Source organism: Physcomitrium patens, chromosome 7 (genome assembly GCF_059467195.1).
Source record: "Physcomitrium patens ecotype Gransden chromosome 7, ASM5946719v1, whole genome shotgun sequence".
Classification (NCBI taxonomy): domain Eukaryota; kingdom Viridiplantae; phylum Streptophyta; class Bryopsida; order Funariales; family Funariaceae; genus Physcomitrium; species Physcomitrium patens.
In genome coordinates this window covers 16,278,145-16,295,394 of record NC_143416.1, presented here as the reverse complement: position 1 = coordinate 16,295,394, position 17,250 = coordinate 16,278,145, and the positions used below count along the sequence as shown (strand labels likewise).

Here is a 17,250-nt window from a genome sequence, read left to right as displayed (position 1 = left end):
AATTGTTTGTGACCTTGTGAATATTAACTTTATTGTATTTTCAAACTAAGAATAAAGACCTATCTCTTCTATCATCAAAAGTTAAAAATTTCTAAGTAATTCTGTATATACATTAGAAAAATCTAATTTCAACAATATAAATGTGTATTTTAATTTCTTGGTCGAATTAATTGTCTCTTGATTAAGATATTATCCAAAAAAAATGTACATAAAAATCATTTAATTAAGATAAATTATTATTATAAAAATTAGTTTAATTCTATGTTAGACTTTAATCTTTGAAAATCATTTATATAAAGTAATGAAGAGCATTATAAGCCTCCAATCATAGATTTTTTGAAATTTCAAGTTTGTTGTAAAATAAGTTATATTATCTACAAAAATTGTAAAAAGTTGAAAAATTAAAGCTCCAAGGTTATACAAGCTATTTCCAGGCTTTACTTATTTACATCTCTATGTTATTCAAGTGCATTTCTACATTGCACTCATATAAGCCTTAATCCGTCTTTTCTACTCTATTTTAATGAAATTAATTTTTGAACATTATTTATCTCAAAACTTGATAAATGTTTTTGAACCATGTGTTATGTAGAAAAAAAGTGTGTTCTTACATATTACATAAATGTTGTGACAAATCAACTATTTTAGAAAGTATTTAAAATAAGTAAATAAAAAATCTAATAATTTCTACATTAAGAATTTATATGTAAAATCATCATGAAAAATTAAAAATCATTATATTTTTAGTGTAAAATTTATAACATATTTGATGCATTTAAAGATATTAGAAGCTGTAGATTAAGAATTAAAAATAAATAATTAATTCATTTTTTGTTTTTTTTAAATAAAAAAATAAACTTGGAGGACATAACACATTTTTTTAAGATATCAAAATTTGAAAGTAGGCATTCTAAAATTTAAATTGACATCTTTATACTTTTTTAAAAAATAATAATTGAAAAAATTACAAACATTTGTAGAGACATTTGGTAGAACTTTGGATGACATTCATGAAAGTTTAATCAAAAAATAATCAAAAAATAAATAACATAACATAACATAACATTTAATTTTTAGTAGCACTGTATGAATTTAGCTGTGAATAAAAAGGGAATCTCTTAAATTTGCGTTGAAACTTTTTTTAAATTAATTTAGACTATACTATATTGTTCTTCAAAGTGTTACAAGTGTTTTTTTACAAATTATATTTAATATTTTTTTAATAATATTTTTAAATGTTTCAGAATAGTTTTAAAATTGACATTCTAAAAAAAAAACTTTCAAAACAATCAACACAACATAGTCATTCTACAACAAAAATATTGAAGCATATGTTGGGCGTGGCACAACACAGATTTGAGTTTTTCTACATAAAAGTTTGACACAGTCGACTGAACGTAACTAAGCTGTGTTTTTTAAGCACAATTGGCTAAGATGCGAATAGATGTTTGCAGTGAAAGAATTCGAGTTTTGCATATCCAAGTGGAGAAGACTGCTTGATAGAAAGCCCCAACAAGCTAACAATGAGCCATCGATCGCCGATGTATGAGACCTATAACAAAAATGGCTGGATCGTGAAAAAGTTTATGGATACAAAGAGACGGCAATTGCTGGATTCTCCCATACAATGTTTACGGAAGTGTGCAGAACTTGTGTTACTACTTCAGTGATGGAAACTCCTGGGAGCTATGCCACAAACTAGCGCCACGTCGGATCTTTTTACACTTGAAAAAAGTGTCACATACTCTTGGTGTGCCCCATCATATTGGGAATCTCAATATTGCAAAGGAGTGGGCGATACAGAAACTGATACAACCTAGCTGCCGTTTAGGGACATATGCTCGAAGAAAAAAGGGTACACTAGGCTACAGCTTAATATACTAAGGTAGGTATCAGTTGCTCAGATTCGTCGTCCTCTACTTCCATGTACTCGTACCAGTCAGCAGCATTAACCCCTACCGGAATCGAAGGCCTCATGAAAACCTCTACGGCCTTAGGAGTGTAAACTCTTAATCTCACCACATGATTTATGTAACCAGTCTCTTCCTCCTCACTATAGACGACTCCCACAGCAATCCACCCAAGTCCTGAGATTGCCAGATCCCCTGCAGGCCTGTAAGATATCAATTGCACAAAAAAAAAATGCCTTAAAATGCAAGCAGAAAACGATCATGATTACACCATGGATATCGATAGCTGCAGAAGCATAAAGAGATTCATCCCTGATCGGGCTACAAGTTTCGTAATCGGGGAAAAGTTGCAGCATATCGGCTTATACAAATTCCGTGCTTTGCACGTTTGCACAAAGGGCTAAAAAGGCATAATCGAAGATGAACCACCTAAATGCAAAAAACCAAACAGAAACAAAGAAAACAAAGCTCAAGTCTACTTCGCATGAGGCTAAGAACTGAGCAACAGAAAACGATATACCTTTTACGACTGTTCACAGTAAATCTAACTACTTCTTGGTTGACTAATCCAGGCCAGTTTTTGGCTCTATCTCCTCCTGGAGGAAACAGTCGCACGCCTACTTCTTTCTGCAATTTCCAAGGCCACACAACATGAAAAATGTTAAGATTCAATTCAACGCTTGGAAAAATGTGGGGGAATGAAGTTTGAATACCTCATAAAACACCTCAGCCTGCGGTGTAAGAGTTCCAAGAACTGGTATCGAATTAGGTCCATAGAATGTGAGCGCTATATTTTCTGGAGCCTGGAAGTCCACCACATGAAAGTTCGTAAGTATGCATGCAGTGTATGCAACCATGCACTGTGTTGCTGGAAATCCCTAGATGCAGATATCAACCACCTGCCACATTAAGAAACACCTTAAAGCGAAATGCTAAGAGCTCACCTCAAGCACATCAATCCGAACAACCCCTCCCCAAAATATTGACTGCCCGACGAGACTCAAAGAAGGATCTGGAGCTGAAATGAGCCTTCCAGCCAAACGTTTTCGGGGTGCGAGGAGGGGGAGGTCCTCGGGACTAACTGCAGCCGCCAGTCGGTGATGAAGATGCACTCCAGGCGTGTCATACAAGCTCTACATTCGACATTCATGTTGAAAGGGGTAATGAGGCTACAACAGTTGCTCAATTCTGCTCCTTCATTAGACATGCAGTTAAATGCAGGAGACACAACAGCCTCTAAGTAAAAAGCAAATCAAGCGTGTTTAAGAACTTATTATGGTACGCAAAATAAAGGTCCGCGAGGGCAAGTGGACAGAAATAAAAATGCTTTAGTGGTGAGTAAGTACCCCTCCGCCACTGAAAGCATCTATTTGAATAGGTCCAAGAGTAGTGCCAGGCATGGCAGACTGGATGGGCCTAAACCTTTGCGCCGCTGCTGCAATTGGGTCACGCTCGCCCATGTCTCCTGCAACATAAGACCCGATGAGTGCACGAACAAACGTTACACAAAATTACACACCATAAAATAATCATATCATGTTCTAAAGTCATGGAAACCGGTTCTCAAGTGAGGTTTTAATCTTCTACAGAGCGATGCCAGCTATACAAAAGAGAAATATCTTTCTCAACTTTTTGTGCTGCACATTAAGTGAGCACATAGTAACGTGCTGAGACTTGACACTAGGTGGCATACTAAAGATATCCAGAATTTGCGTATCTTGCAAGTACACCTCACGAACCATGAGTTCGATGCAGGAATGCACTTACGTAGCAGAGTACTTATAAAGGCAGATTTTCCAACATTAGCTGATCCCTGCATAAAAATCACAGTTCAAACAATTAATTCCACAAGAATAGATGAAATACGACACCGAAGCATCCATCTTGACTCTGATCTAACACATTATGATCTTAGTTACGCTAAATAAATTCAAATAACAATTCATGATTACAAACTACATTGACTCCTACATAAATGCAGCAAACATGTGAATCTTTAATCAAAAAAGAAAATGTTCGAATGATTTATTTACCAGAACATAGACGTCTCGACCCTGCACAACAATGACAAAGGAGCATATATTAGAGGGATAATGAGACTGAGTAGTACCAGAAATAACTGCGAAGCTATTGATCGGCACGTATCCAGGACAAGTGAGGCTACTCAGAAGGGAGTAGTCAAATAAAGGGTGGATACAAAGAGTACAAGTAAACAAGTTCAACAAAGTAAAAACAAACTTCCCAAACATTTCATATACACTGATAATGAAGAAGCTACTAATGTACCGTTGAAGATATTGCCCAAAAGGAACTACATATGCGTTCCAGTCTCCGACTGGTATATCTGGGCCAGCATAGTTGTGCAGCAGAAGGAGCAACTACCATCACCAGTAACCTAGTTCAGGGTATAGGTAATACAAAAGAAGCAGGGTAAGACCAGATTTCGCTCGAAAATTTAAGGATTCGAACAATTAAAAACAAGATTTACCTGTCGCTGCCGTAGCATTAGAGCAGAAAATCCAGATATTCCAGTAGCAGCCTTGGCACTCGTTAAATGTACACTAATAACACTGCATGCAAACAAACCAATTTCGACGACCTGAGTCATATCAAAGGAATGAATCTTATATGGATGGGACACAAGTTATGAAGAAATTTACAACAAACAGACTTGTACCATAAGATATTAAGTATATTTGCAGAAATATTAGGATTGAGAAAAAAAATGATAACGGAATCGATTTGCTCAAACACCTTATACGGATAGAGAAAAAACAGGGGACTGCAGTGACTTACACTTGCAGGACAATCAATCAAGGCAATAAAAAATTGCTCTTTTGAACTTAAATAATTCATAGCTACAAACCCCTCAACAATTGTGTGCATCGAGAAAGGAAAGGCTGCAATGTACTATACTTGAGTTTTTTCGCAATAGTGGCCTGTATTACCCAGTCTCCTACTGCAGCCAAGTCTGTACCTTTCGGAAGCAGGTCTACCTTCATTCTTCGAACAGCCATATGATAAGTACCATACAAACAAAAATATACACCAGAACAGGAAGAATGAACACTGATAATATATACTTGTTTCAGTAAGCAGGATATTGTACCTTTGTCACAACCAGAATGATGGGATTAGAACCGACCAGGTCGCGAACTCGTGTTAAAAAGCTTCCATTAAAATCAACTATGTCAACCTGCAAAGAGCGGCCACGTTCTGATTGCTATAGGTAAGCAGAAACAGAAGACAAGAAAGTTACAACTAGCTGTTCGTATATAAGTCGGACATTGATGAAATGCTCTCAAAAATTAAAGAAGGCTTTGTACCAGTTTCACAATAAGAGCTTTCTCATATCGCAAGTGCGTCAGCTGGGCACGTAATTCGTCTGAAGAAACAAAGCCTTTTCCCTCACCGTAACCGCCATTCCCACTAACAGCAGGGATCATCGCACCTTGACTGAGCAATTGACACCTACCGCAAAGGACAGTCCCTAATTGATGGTGCTTCTTTTTCTGCGACAAGAATAAAAACAAAGTAAGGGCTCCCAAGATATTGCCCGTCGTAACGAATAAAACCCTCCTACAGTATCCTTCAAAACAATGATAATTAGACAAGAATTTACGCTCCAAAAACTTGTAAACCCCTGGAATATCGTCATTGCTAAACAAAACACAAGATGCACTACAGCAGTACAAGTAAAGAAATCTGCTAGTCTAAGATACCACGAATTATGCAAAGTTGACAGCTGAGCACTGCTGCCAAGACCTCTGGCGACCACCTAAGATAATGTTCACTTAAAACTTCTGGAGCCGGAGTTCACATCAATAAGCATTGTGATACCTCCCAAAGAACAGCTCCCCACAACTTGGTAAATTTATAGCTAACGATTAAAATTGCATTCCTTATGAACATAGAAACATTTATAAATTACATTATGAATTGTTAATATTTTGTTTCAACAAAAACCGTGTGGAGACAATTCGCAATGTGGTGCCACATGTATGCTTGCTTTCGCTGAAATAAAGATATACTGGAAATTGAGCAATTGAAAGCAAGTTTACGTCGATAAGATCACGACCTTGATAACACATCGAATGAAGACCATGGGTTTTTATTGAATGTTAACACCGAGATTCAATTCAACGCACTTAAAACTACTACAGCAAACAAACAATAATTTCGAAACATACCACTTCAAATATATCAAGAGAAAGGAAACCCGGCGCCTCAGCGGTTGACGATTGCAGGACTGCTCCACATCCATAGCAGCAAGGCTCGTCTCGCCTTGAGACAAACGCTGCCAACTTCTCCCTCTTCTTCTTCCTCTCCTTCTTAGACTTAACAACCAATTCTCGAGCAACTTCTGTTTCTCCTGATGTAATTAAATCGCGAGCCCCCAAGGCTCTCTCCAAGAAGATTTCTCCTCTGCTCTTCCCCGTCACATTGGATGCAGCATTCACAGTAAAAGAATTTCCACCTTCGTCCTCTTCGCTAATTGAATCCCCCTTCCCTGCCCCGTAACTAGCCGCTAATCTTTGATTGCTGCTTCTTCTTGGACTAGGTCTAGAATTACGTTCTACAGGTGTAGGTAAGGAGTTGGTTGACAATGTATCCCTTCTTAAGCTCTGACGATGTGGCTGCCACTCATCGGATACCCTAATACTACCTTCCCAGTCGTCATCTTGGTCTACTGCAGTGCACCTCAGCTGCAAAAATTGGTGCTTCTGCGCGTTTCGCACTGACGAATCTCTAAATTTCTCTACTCGGGTGAAGCTCGAAGTAGGGAGCCCGAGTACATGAGCTGCAGCCAGAGACTTCTCCATTTCTAAACTCGATAACAATTCGCTCAATTTAAGAATCTCGAATTACTAATCATATAGCCATATAACTAAAAATTCCTACCTCCTCAAAATCCAAAAGAAATCGAAATCCGGGAACACTTGCGCCACAACGCCTCGCGGATTCTTAAATTTATCCTTCAACTCAAAACCACGCTAAGTTTGGCCCGACAAAGCGCATTTCGCCAACAACAAGCCGAGAGGAATGCACGGAACTACAAATAACTAGAGAAAACGAGCTTGAAATTAGCTCCGAGGCTGTCGTCAAGCGCAATTCAAATCCTAAAACAAAACAATGAAAAAAAGAGTTTCCCTAATACGGTGTTGTCGAGCTTCAAATGAGCATAGCACAGGCCAAAAAAGGCCGTGAAAACAATCCTAAGGAAGCCCCCCCTTGTCAAAAGGTCTCGGTAAGTAAATCTTAGCTTCTTCTTAATGGGATTGAATGCCCATTACAACAACATTACGAAACATTGCGCCGAAATGTGATCCCCCAAAATTATCAGAAACACGTCGTGGCCGAGGGGGGGACAGTGGCCTTGACCCTCGCGGATAAGCCTCACTCTCTCACATTCAGGGTTTAGAGGTGACGTTCCCATACCTGCGTTCCCTTGTTCCCAACCCAACCCAACCCCCACTTGTTGAGTGTGTTCCCTTGTTCCCTTGCGCTTACTCGTGACGTGGTATGTATGTCATTTTATTTTATTTTATTCTAGTGTTTTTTTTTTTTTTTTTTTTTTTTTTTTATCCCTCCTAAGGGTCACATGTTGGTGAAAGAAAATATGGTGGGAACATGGAAATATGGTTGAATGTGGGTTTCATGGTTGAGAAATACAATTTAGGGTTTGCAAACCCTAATATGTATGTATGTACTTATGTATATAAGACTATAATCTTACTTGATTGAGGATTTATTATTCTTTTTGACCTTCTATCTATCAAAGTGAATTGGATTGTGTGGATCCTATATGTATGTTTATATACACATTAAACTTGGTATGTTTTAAATATGGTTAAAATATCATAATTGAATTCTTTAATGCATCCTATGAATACTCATATATATGTATATATGTATGTGTATAAAAAAGTATTACAAAGGACCTAAGTAATACAAAAACTTAAAATAAATTAATTCATAAAATTTAATATAAATGCCAAAATACTAAAAAGAAAAAGGAAAAAAGAGTGTATGTATATATCTCTTATATAAAATAGATCAAGGAGATAAACCAACATGATAAACTAGAGGAGACAAAAACCATCTCTTATTTGTTGCATATCTCATTGTTTACATCAAAAGTATAGCAATAACTCAACTTTTGATCGATTAGAGATTAAAATTTGCATATTGTTGCTATAGATTGCAAAGAGTAGTAGTGCAAGATCAGTAGGCGTGGAGCTCAAGAACACCACAACATGTAACAACATGCAACATGGAGTTTCATGTAATATGAAACTTGAAACAAAATATTAATTTACAACACATAATTTACAATGTTTTTTTTGTGGCCCACAACATAGATTTCTACTAGTATGTATGTATGTCTGTATGTATATACAAACATAAGAAATAAAAACTATCTACTTTTTAAAATTTATATAATACTAACAAGTAAATAGCATAACTGTTAAGATAAATTTTAAAAAATAAAAAAATGACAAACATTGATTTATAGATTTGAAATTACATATTTTTTTAAATAAATAAATAAATAAATAAACAGCATAAGACATCAATTCAATATGGATTTCAGTTGCACTATTATTTTGCTGTAAATTGAGCACATCCTATAATTAGTATACATATGCCAATACATTCAATTCTGTCTTTAAAACTAAATTTGTTAAAATTTCCATATTTCAATAAATTATACAAAAAAAAAAAACATTACTTTCAAACATTATGTTCATAAGCAACAAAAATTGTGAGTATAAAAAATCTACTCTTGTATTTTTTTATGAAGTTATTTTTTTAAAAAAAATCAGCTATAAAATACACATGTATACAAACATATTCTGATTGAAAAACTACATATTGATTGTTGTTCTATCATCATAAATACCCTCAGACTCAAAAGAATACAGCAGTCAATTCTCATTTCTATCATTTTAAGATGCATACACAGTATAATTTCCATGCTCATTAATTTTTTTGGTTTGTTTGGTTATTAACATCATTTTATATTTTTCAAAATCTCATTTTAGTCACATTTGTTTTTATAATGCTGAAAGAGTTGTAGACCCCCCCCCTTGTTTTTTCCTTTGTTGTTGTTGTTATTTTATTTATTTATTATTCTTATTATTACTATTATTATTTGATTATTATTATGATGGAAACTCCAACAATAGTTTAAGATGTATATGTATATGTATATATATATGGATATAAACAGAGTAATTTTATAAACAGAGAAATTTAGATTAGTAAGAATATGGAATGTTAACTCCAAATGCCTTAACACCATGGGCTGTGGGTGCAGTTTTACTGGTCATATGATAATACTACATGGAAGAGACTCTGGACCCAAGGGAGCATGGATTTTTCAACCCTAATGAGTATAATTCTATTACTCCATCTGACCACACTCCCAACACTACTACATTCTAGATTTCCCCTTCTTATCACAGTCCCACCCCATCTACACACTACACAATTGACACTCAACTCTGATTATTTGTTTTATTTTATTTCATTTTTCATCCTATCTTCCGTTATTTACCTAGATATTTTAACAAGAATGTATCTGTTCGAACGTTGGAAAACTCCAACAAAACGTTGCAAAAAAGAATGAAAACCCAACCTGAATGACACAGACGGTGGTATGTAGGTATGTTTGTTTGTATGTGAGGTGGGTTCCTAAATAGGGTTGAAAAAGGAGATAAATGTGAGTGTGAGAGAGTGTGAGAATGTGGCAACAAAGTGAGCACATTGATCAACAATGGTCTTGGGGCACCTCAGAAGATTGCAAAAGAGAAGAAGGGAATCAGATTGTTCCCTCGCTGTCCTTGCTGACAATACTCGTGGAGATCCACGTTTTGTATCAAATTCTGACGCCCTCCAGATCTGTCGATAGATGCAACTGGTTCCTCATGAACCCACATGTGCGGCACTCTATCTCATTCTGATATCTTATCGTGTTCTGAGGTTCAAAACAACATCCGCCGCAGCAATTAAGTTTTCCATTTCGTGGCCTAACGAGGGGTATTATTTCCGAGTTTTCTTTTTGCATTTCTTTCTTCTTTTTTTATTTTTATTTTTTACTGGTATTGGTTTGCGAGCAGTGCACTCCCCTATCAGTCAGGTGATACTCATCACAATACTCTGCACATACAATCCAAACGTTCAGATTATGTGTTCAAAAGTCTCGCGGTAATCACTGTACAATTGAATGTTGCTGTCTCGTGTTTAGACGAACTCTACGTCTGAAGGAATCACTCTCCACTGGGTGAGAAATCCCCGAGATCTATACTTCAAACCGTTCTTCCACTTTCTCCTCTATCACAACATTTGATGAGCTACAGTATTCTGTGCATGGAAAGAGGAAAATAAATATAAATAAAAACGATAATTCTGTATACTTATATCCATCTCTCTCTCTCTCTCTCTCTCTCTCTCTCTCTCTCTATATATATATATATATATATATGGTTGACACAAGTCTTTTTATAATACATGAGTGTTGAAGTGTACACGCCATCCTCAAAAATAGAGGGACGCGTATTTAATTATGCCAAAATTTCTAGATAAATGTACGGGCAACATCGCCACAAAAGTGTCTGCACAAAACTCAAAAGCTTCACATTCCACATGCTTTCCATTCTGTATCAATTTGATGCAACCAGGTTTACCTCCGAAGCCCCCAATGGATGATAGCCATGAATGCTGCAGCAAAGAGTAAAACGAACGTATTGCTCTACCATGAGGAAAAAAAAGTGATAAGTTTTCGTTTTATTCTCATGATTCCAGGTTATTTACATTCAATTGTACAGTGATTGCACTGTTACAATCACTACGCAACTGGTGATTCAGCCAAATGAGGAGATGATCTAAAACGGGTATGGTTCCTGGAGGCGGAGAGAGCCCAAGGCATGCTGTGGGAGCGGCACTAGATCTATTATGTGAAGTTAACGAGCCAGGAGATTCTATATTTTCTTCTTTTCTTTTCGCTGGAGTTGCCCGTTGGAGACAATCCTAACCTGCGGCTAGCAGTAGCTATAACCAAAATGCAATTAGAAACAATCTAAGGATAGTCAATAGCTACTTAAGAATTTTGAAAAGAGGACGCCATGTGAACACACACTCAAGCCGGAACAATTAGAGGGTGATAAGCGGTCTGCTGAGATGTAGCTCAATCTAGCCCAGTCAAGTTGACAGTAATTACGGGGGGTGATTAGAACCCAAAGATGCCATAAGCGGAAGAAAGAAAAAGAGGGTAAATAGGAGTTGGTTAGTGATGGAAGGCGGTGCAATCACAGCGAGAAGAGGGGTGTCTAAGACGATGGTCAAGGAAAAGGAAGCCCATGCGCCTGCAGGGCACCGAAGGCAGGGGTCTAAGTGGCAAGTATTGAGCAAATGGAGCCACAGTGTTTAATCGGGGGTTATGAGTCAACGAGATTTCAGGCCCTAGCAATGCCAATCTCATCCTGTCAGCTTCGGAGCCATGTGCTCTTCCCATTCTCAGCTCAACTGGCAGGCTTTCGCAGCCGGTGCTGTCAGTCATTTTTGTGAGCCGCATTAATGAAATTCACTGGACGCGACATGTGCAACCTCATTACCTGCACATCGTCACAACCCGATGCCATTGCAACCTCGACTTTGATGAAGAAGGATCGACCGCAATTTCTGCTTTTTTGCTCGTTTCGGTAAGCAATTGGGCTCAGTTCAGTTAGTCAGGGATTTCTGTAACACGGTCTGTCTAGTGTCTGATGAGCAAAGCTCGATGGCCTGCCTAGCCGGACTGTATGTACATACAACTAAAGATTAGATGATCAATTCAATCTGAATTGACTGTCAGAGTGCCAGAGCAGCATGTGGGGTCTCGTGCTCAGAGAATGCAGATTCTGAAGTACCACTCGCTCTCGAGGTCCTCCCCTGCAGAACGCTACTGAGACCTTTTCTTGACTTTAAGGCGCAGGACGGTCTTAAAGGAGTCGAGCATTCACTTTGTCTGGGGCAGTACAAGAGTGGACTATAGATCGTTGCGCCTTTGCTCTACTAGAATTGGAACTTTTGATCGAACTGAGAGGAGCTGGATTGGGAGTACCCATTGATCTGGTGGAGTGAAGGAGTTTTTTCTGCCCGACAGAAAAGTCGTTACAGTCATGGGTAGAGCGCCGGGTAATTGCGACGAGAAGGAAGCGGGGCTCCGAAAAGGACCGTGGACGCCAGACGAAGACCGCAAATTGGTGGCGTACATCCAAGAGCATGGGCACGGTAGTTGGCGTGCGCTCCCGAAGAATGCAGGTAGGCATGAACCTCTTTTTTCTTCTAAAACTTCAACAACGTCGTGCATAGAAGTCATCTAAGTTCGGTGATTTCACATCGGAGCGGCGCGATTGATCGAATTTAATGGCGTGTGTGTATGGCTGGAACATGTGCAGGTCTGATGAGGTGTGGCAAGAGCTGTAGATTGAGATGGACGAACTACTTGCGGCCCGACATCAAGCGCGGCCGTTTCTCCGAAGCTGAGGATCAGATGATTGTCCATTTGCACTCGATTCTTGGAAACAGGTACGCGTGAGTCCTCTCCGCAGCCTGTAATGTGTGCAATTCTGCTCAACTAGGTGAGAAAATGGATGAAGGTGAATACTTTCAAGTGGCTGAGCATCAGCTTCTGTTCTGCGATTTCTGTGTGTAGATGGTCGACTATAGCAGCGCATTTGCCCGGCCGAACTGACAACGAGATTAAGAATTATTGGAACACATACTTGAAGAAGCGCCTCCTACAATTGGGGATCGACCCAGTGACACACAAGGAATGCAGCACCGCGGACCTTGTGCTAGAGGGCGCAGACATGAATCCCTTGGTCTCGTCGACCTTAAGTCACATGTCGCAATGGGATAGGGTTCGCATGGAGACAGAGGCCAGACTCACCAGCGCCACCTCCTTCAGCAAATCCGCCGTAGCTGGTGGCATTATCCACCCACGGTCATCCTTCTCTGACCTCGAAGCTGTCTTGCAGCGAGTTCTCGGAAGTGATACATTCATGGGCCCCTGGAAATCTCAAGTCGCTACAGACAGTGCAAGTCAGCCGATTCCAGGTGCTGCTAGTCAAGCTGTATTTGCAGACCTCCAGAACGTGTTCCAAGGTTTAGAAGCTTCATCTCCTTCTTCTGCATCCTTCGAGAGCTTGTATAGCGCATGCGCGAATCAGCTGGCTGAGTCGAGTTCCATGAACAGCCATGGGAGTGGTCATGACGACTACCACAGCCCTGTCTCCAGCACAATTACGAGCTCCAAGCTCCTCAATCCTATGTCGCCCACTTCCATCCTCTCTCCTCTTTCGAACTCCTCCGATATACTCTGGGATTGCAACCAGGACACATCTTTCTGGCAGACGCAGCAAGTAAACGGCCTGCTCATGGACTCCAGCACTCAAACGCTTCCAGAGGCGTCATCGCATAACTATGACCAAGACCAGCTCATTGGTGAGCCAAATCTAGATGCCCGCTATGGCGATTCATCAACACGTGAATCCACTTTGAGATACCTTCTTCCTGAAAACTGTCACAGCTTCTACAACCTTGACTTTCCCCAATATCTATTGCAAACCAACTGTAAATCTACCGCAGCCCAAATTTTAAGTGCGGCGCCACATATTATTGGTAACCCAGTTTCAGGTAGGAAGTAACCTTTTAGTGAATTAGCTAGCACATTCTTTTGCACAAAATATTGTTATCTAGATCTCAGTCGGTCCGATACATTATACCTACTATGCTTGAGCTGAAGCTTACTTCAATTTGGACCTCCAATTACACTAGCAGGGGTAGATTATGAAGGAACCCCTTATAGGAATTCGATGACTAATTCTTTCGTTCAGATTATGCATGTTCTTGTGACATGAGATGTTATAGGGTTAGTCCAACCCTGAGTTACATAAAAATATGATGAACTCTCGTGCTCACATGCACATGGTTCTCTTGCGAATTCGTTGTTTTGAGAAGCTAGCATTACTTTGTCGTTTCATTCAGGACGTCGGAAATTGCATAGAATGTCGAGTAGGAAACTGCTGATGGGCACCCATGGCATATGAGCAGGAAGGTGGAAGTCTAAGATTCGATACTTTAGAATTCAACAGACTTAAGCCAGCAGCTGTCAGTCCACTAATTAAAGTTCCTGATCACACAATTTTTTTAATCTGATAATAGTGTGCGAGTACCCCCATTGCATAAGACAACTGAGGGACTGATTGCTATGCATTGATAGATAGGTCTGTTGATTGAAGAATCGGTATGATGTTAGCACCTCAAGTGGGTGGATCACTGTCGAAGCAACTGAGTTGGATACAGTGGTACCGTGGCATTTGAATGATTCATACAGACAGTGTCATTATATCACTTAACGAAGGAGGATGAAAACAAACACCATATGGTATCTGGTTAGGATTTGATTCATGGTTTTTCCAGAGAAAGGATTGTGTGATTCCAACTTCGTCAAGGATAATTTCATGACAAAGCTCTTAAGAACGGAAAGCTAGTATATCAAGTTCTTGATAGGCAAACTCTTTGAAGTCTAAAACAAATGTAAAGCTGGATCTGATTGATGATTCTTTTGCTCCGCAGTTGCTTTCCTGCACGCTCACATGCAGAAATGATGATCAAGGCCAGGAAGCTTCAGGTCATCCATTCAGAGCAAACAAACACATGATTTTTTGCTATGTACAAAATAGTGCACCAAGCTGAGGTCGACAACAGCTACTTGGAAGTTTTAGGCAAGTTATGAGAGTGCAGACAAGGGCTTAAGATTGCACTCACCACATATCATGGGTATCATGTGAAACAAAGTTAATAGCTCGACAAAACAGCCGAAACGACAACAGACAGAAATGCGTTCTGGAGACCCTGGCCAAGTGTAAGAACATGTTTGGACATTTGAGAACAGGTTTCAGCGGTCAGACACCATGGAGGCATGAAAGGAATAACTGAAGCTCAGCTCATGTAAAAAGCTGAGGAAAGTGTAAAAGGGGAAAAAGAAAGTTTGAGTGCAACTCTCACAGAACACTTCATTAGGTCTACGGAGGTCAGATAATCAATCAGTGGATCAGTGCTAGCCTCAGCTTGCAAGTCAGATGTTGTGCGGTACTGTGTACCACGCACTCCGCACCAGATGTATGATCTGTTGCGCACTTGAGAATATTGTACCAGGCTGGAGTCTGGAGTCTGGCTAACAGGTCGACATACAATTGTGATGAATGAAGTTGTGTTTATTTGCTAGAATAGCCGGAGAAGAAAAAAACGAACCACAAAGCTGGTCGCTGTAATTCAAGCAGATTTGTGGGAATGAACGTCTGAAATGAGGACACAAGCAGAGTCCAGTCGCTTCGACCAGCTTTAGATCACACAGACTAAAAGTTGGCATTGATTCGAAACTGTGCTTGACAGAGGAATCCGAGCACGAATGTAGCTGGATCTAGCTGAGACACAACGCCTGTCAACAGCCAGAGCCTCATGATACCAACTTCACAGCACAAATCCACGAGCTCACAAACAGGTGCTCAATTGAGGTTGTTCTATTGGAATCCAGGCTCTAGTTATTGAAGGCGCTGTTGGTGCCTGGCAGAGAGAGAATGAGGAGGGTACTGCATGGCGAGTAACGATTGCAGACGAAGAATAACTCTAATATCGGGCTCTGTGTGAATATGATTGATGCTCCTTCACTCGTATCAGTGCACTAAGAGGTAACAAATGAACAGCAAAGTACATCGCACGTTATTACTGACAGGGAGAGGCTTTCTTCTCTGCACCCCAGGCTCAGGCAAAGGGTCGGAGGACACCATGATTGATTGAACGGCACAAAATAATTTGTCCCATCGGATCATGCTCCTGTTGCAGCTACATGGAGCGTAGTCCTCTTCTCATGCTCGTTCCCGTCACCAAAACCCAAAATTCTCTCCCATACACTGGATTACAGAAAAGCAGAAAAAGAAAACTTAAGCATAAATTGTCTTCTCGAACTATTGTTCAATATTTCTGGTGCCAGTTTCTAATGAATGTTTCTCTCATAAGAGTTGAATGTATATTTACTGATTACGACAAGATAGTGAATGTATAAAACCGAAGATGAACGAAGTACAGCAGCGTTGCATCAAGAGACGCTGGGGCCCTTCAATCTCAGCCTTAATGTTATGGGATGGTGCCACCGAGCTAGAACTAATTTCAGAGCTACGCTTCAGCCGTATAATTGCATTCTAATTTCAGAGGGGAGAAAGCGTAAATTAGTCTCGAGGCTAGGGGTCCCCTTCTTTCATGAAAAGGCTAACTTTTTTTGGCGATTCCATTTAATTAGATGACTCAGGAACAGGTCTTCATCGCTCTGCACAATTGGGTATTATCTGGCTGCGGCTAGCCAGATGTCACTTGGGTATGGGCTGGACCAATAACCTGCTTAGTCTACAATGCACAGAACTTCCATATTTAGGTTAATTCAAAGGAGGTACTTTTGGATTCATTTCCGTTTCAAATTCACTTGCGGGAGAGTGGACCCCGGAATTCTACTTGAAATATCACCATTATGAGTTTCCAGTGATCCCCTTCTGCACCCAATGCCTTGCACTTGGCTGCAACCACCGTATTACTATTCTCAGAATACCAATAGTGTCAAGACAAGCCTTCGGAGCGTAAGAACAGAACCCTTGAATTAGGGCCCAAAAGTGAGCAACTTTATCTCCTTCGCTATTGGTTGCGAGCTCCAGATCTTGGATGCAATATCTATACTAGCAGGATTTTTCCAGGACGTCAAAATTATGGAGGAAGATGCTCCCTACTTAGCCTGAGCCAGCTCAGAACCCATTCAATTAAACTCCAGAACTGGTCACAAATGTCAATAGTAATATATGCTTCCTCCTGCTATCAATAGTAAGGTTTCTTTACAGATGAAATGATAGTCTAGATCTTCGCAAGCCTTGCAGGCTACAGTAGATTCAATTTGGCTTTGCACTAGTCGAGGCATATTATCTCAAGTTATGTTGTATGGTTGACAGGGAAGTGGAAGAATCTTCTGGCCTGTGCCAATGTACTGCATGATTAGATAAAAACCCTAGATCAGATGGTTATTATTCTGCCACTTGTGATGATTTTTCACAAGCTAACGCACCACAACGATGCGTATGACACCGAGCGGAGCATCAGATCATGAGAATTGGAAGGGTTCATTCAAGTGTCAATTCTGATCACATTTGGTGTCCATCATTACAATCACAGCCATCTGAACATGAGTGAGCAGTTACAGTTATATTGAACACTAAAGATAAATATAAAAATTAAAAACAAAAAAATCATG

General features: G+C 39.6%; 2 protein-coding genes across 2 annotated transcripts; one reads left to right on the top strand and one right to left on the bottom strand.

The window, feature by feature from the left end:
- Positions 1 to 1,731: 1,731 nt before the first annotated feature.
- LOC112284854 (NO-associated protein 1, chloroplastic/mitochondrial) lies at positions 1,732 to 7,290 on the bottom strand. Its single transcript, XM_024525166.3, has 12 exons — positions 6,101 to 7,290; positions 5,237 to 5,422; positions 5,020 to 5,106; positions 4,827 to 4,906; positions 4,399 to 4,480; positions 3,944 to 3,964; positions 3,678 to 3,723; positions 3,257 to 3,375; positions 2,855 to 3,043; positions 2,624 to 2,713; positions 2,431 to 2,537; positions 1,732 to 2,113 (listed from the first exon to the last, which is right to left on the bottom strand). Exons 1-12 carry the CDS (start codon positions 6,731 to 6,733, stop codon positions 1,873 to 1,875), a joined length of 1,881 nt encoding a protein of 626 aa, XP_024380934.1. The 5' UTR covers positions 6,734 to 7,290; the 3' UTR covers positions 1,732 to 1,872.
- A 4,425-nt stretch (positions 7,291 to 11,715) lies between these two features.
- Positions 11,716 to 13,899, top strand: LOC112284400 (uncharacterized). The gene is made up of 3 exons (XM_024524151.3): positions 11,716 to 12,215; positions 12,353 to 12,482; positions 12,610 to 13,899. Exons 1-3 carry the CDS (start codon positions 12,074 to 12,076, stop codon positions 13,601 to 13,603), a joined length of 1,266 nt encoding a protein of 421 aa, XP_024379919.1. The 5' UTR covers positions 11,716 to 12,073; the 3' UTR covers positions 13,604 to 13,899.
- Positions 13,900 to 17,250: the final 3,351 nt, after the last annotated feature.

Bases quoted from the DNA above. Each gene is read 5' to 3' on its own strand.
- LOC112284854 (XM_024525166.3), bottom strand. From the start codon at position 6,733: ATGGAGAAGTCTCTGGCTGCAGCTCATGTACTCGGGCTCCCTACTTCG. The intron at 4,481-4,826 runs GTATAGTACATT...GTTTGCATGCAG, and splicing joins ACTATTGCGAAAAAACTCAA to TGTTATTAGTGTACATTTAA. The intron at 2,538-2,623 runs GTATTCAAACTT...TGGAAATTGCAG, and splicing joins AGGCTGAGGTGTTTTATGAG to AAAGAAGTAGGCGTGCGACT.
- LOC112284400 (XM_024524151.3), top strand. From the start codon at position 12,074: ATGGGTAGAGCGCCGGGTAATTGCGACGAGAAGGAAGCGGGGCTCCGA. The intron at 12,216-12,352 runs GTAGGCATGAAC...GAACATGTGCAG, and splicing joins TGCGCTCCCGAAGAATGCAG to GTCTGATGAGGTGTGGCAAG. The intron at 12,483-12,609 runs GTACGCGTGAGT...TTCTGTGTGTAG, and splicing joins CACTCGATTCTTGGAAACAG to ATGGTCGACTATAGCAGCGC.